The sequence below is a fragment of the Numida meleagris genome, unplaced genomic scaffold (genome assembly GCF_002078875.1).
Source record: "Numida meleagris isolate 19003 breed g44 Domestic line unplaced genomic scaffold, NumMel1.0 unplaced_Scaffold501, whole genome shotgun sequence".
NCBI classification, from domain to species: Eukaryota; Metazoa; Chordata; class Aves; order Galliformes; family Numididae; genus Numida; species Numida meleagris.
Window position 1 is genome coordinate 8,253 of NW_018364717.1, and position 1,555 is coordinate 9,807.

Sequence of the window (1,555 nt, forward strand, 5' to 3'; positions counted from 1 at the left end):
TGGGCTCCGCCTCCTCCTGCAGGCGCCGGTGCTGCCGCCGCGCGTAACGGAACCTGAGAGGGGGGGAGAGACCAAATTTGGGGGGGGGGGGGGCCATACAAAATGTGCCCCTCCCGCCCCCGGGATCCCCTCCAACACGCACTCACCCCTCGATGGCCGCCAGCAGCCGCCGCTCCAAGCGCCAACGGCCGGGGGCCACGGGGGGGGCACGGTGCAGCCTCCACGCGCTCTGCAGCACCCGTGCAGCGCGGGCGCGCACCTGGGGGGAGAGCGAGGTGGGTGTCCCCCCCCCCAGCCCCAGATCGTGGGGGCACCGCCCCAGACCCTGCCCGGACTCCAGGGACCTCCTGGCCCCCAAAGCCTTGGGGGTTCCCCTCCCAAAATTTGCCCCGCTCTCTCAAACCGGCGACTCCTAAAACCGTGGCCCCCTCTATACCCAAGGACCTGCTTCTGCCCCCCAAATTCTGGGCATTCCCATGAAAATATTGGGTCTTTTTTTTTCACCCAAAATTTCTGACCGTCCCCCCCCCTCAAATTTGGGGGACCCCCACCTGTTTATGGCTGCGAGCCCCCAGCACCAGGCCGTGCAGCGCCCGCTCCGCCCGCGTGAACTCCAAGTGACGCGCGGCCACGGCCACCAGCAGCGCCGTGCAGCACACGCCCTGGGGACATTGGGGGCATTGGGGTCACTGGGGACGCTGGGGTCACTGGGGGACACTGAGGACACGGGGGTCTCTGGGGACGCACCATGACGCCGGTGGCCAGGCAGACGAGGCGGCCGCAGGCGGTGCGGGGCACAGTGTCCCCATAGCCCACGGTCAGGAAGGTGACAGGGACGAGCCACAGCCCCGCAGAGAGGTCCCAGCGCCCTTCCGGGGCCTCCCTATGGGGCAGGGGTGGGAGGCAGTGCAGGTTCCCATAAAGCCCCACAGAGCCCCCATGGGGACCCCACAGAGACCCCACAGACCCTCCCAGGAACCCATAGTTCTCCCATAGGTGCCCAACCCACATAGACCCCCCCAGAAACCCACAGATGCCCACAGACTCTCCCCCAGCCCCCATAGAAACCCTATAGAGACCCCACAGAGCCCCCCAAGAGCCCGCGGGACCCCATAGCACCCACCTCTCACAGGCCGCCAGCAGCCAGGCCCCCAGCACCCACGCAGCTCCCGCCGCCCCCAGCAGCGCCCGCGTGGGGTGACGCCAAAGGAGGGCCCGGAGGGCAAAGGGCCCCCCCACAGCCACAGCCCCCATAGCCCCGAGGCTGCGAAAAGCGGGGGCTGGTCCGGGGGTGGCCAGCAGGGCCCGGGGGGCCAACGCCAAACGGCCCAACATGGCCAACGCCAACGCTCTGCGCCATGGGCCCGGGGGGGGCGGGCAGGGGGCACCTGGCAGCCCCCGCACCCCCGGGTGCAAAGCGCAGAGCCCCATCTCCAGCACCGCCCAGAGGGCCCGGCGGGGGGTCAGAGCCACACGCCAGTCCTGGGCCCCTGTGTCCAGCATGGCCAGCTGGGGGGGGAACAGGGGGCAGTTAGCGGGGGGTTATAAAGGTGGT

At 69.7% G+C, this 1,555-nt stretch overlaps 1 protein-coding gene across 1 annotated transcript; it reads right to left on the reverse strand.

Moving 5' to 3' along the window:
- Window positions 1–4: 4 nt before the first annotated feature.
- LOC110391776 (intermediate conductance calcium-activated potassium channel protein 4-like) lies at window positions 5–1,536 on the reverse strand (the record flags this gene model as incomplete). The annotated part of the gene is made up of 4 exons (XM_021383719.1): window positions 748–1,536; window positions 552–662; window positions 147–259; window positions 5–53 (listed from the first exon to the last, which is right to left on the reverse strand). Coding segments are annotated over exons 1-4 (1,029 nt in total), but the record flags the coding sequence as incomplete, so codon positions are not given.
- Between the last annotated feature and the right edge of the window lie 19 nt (window positions 1,537–1,555).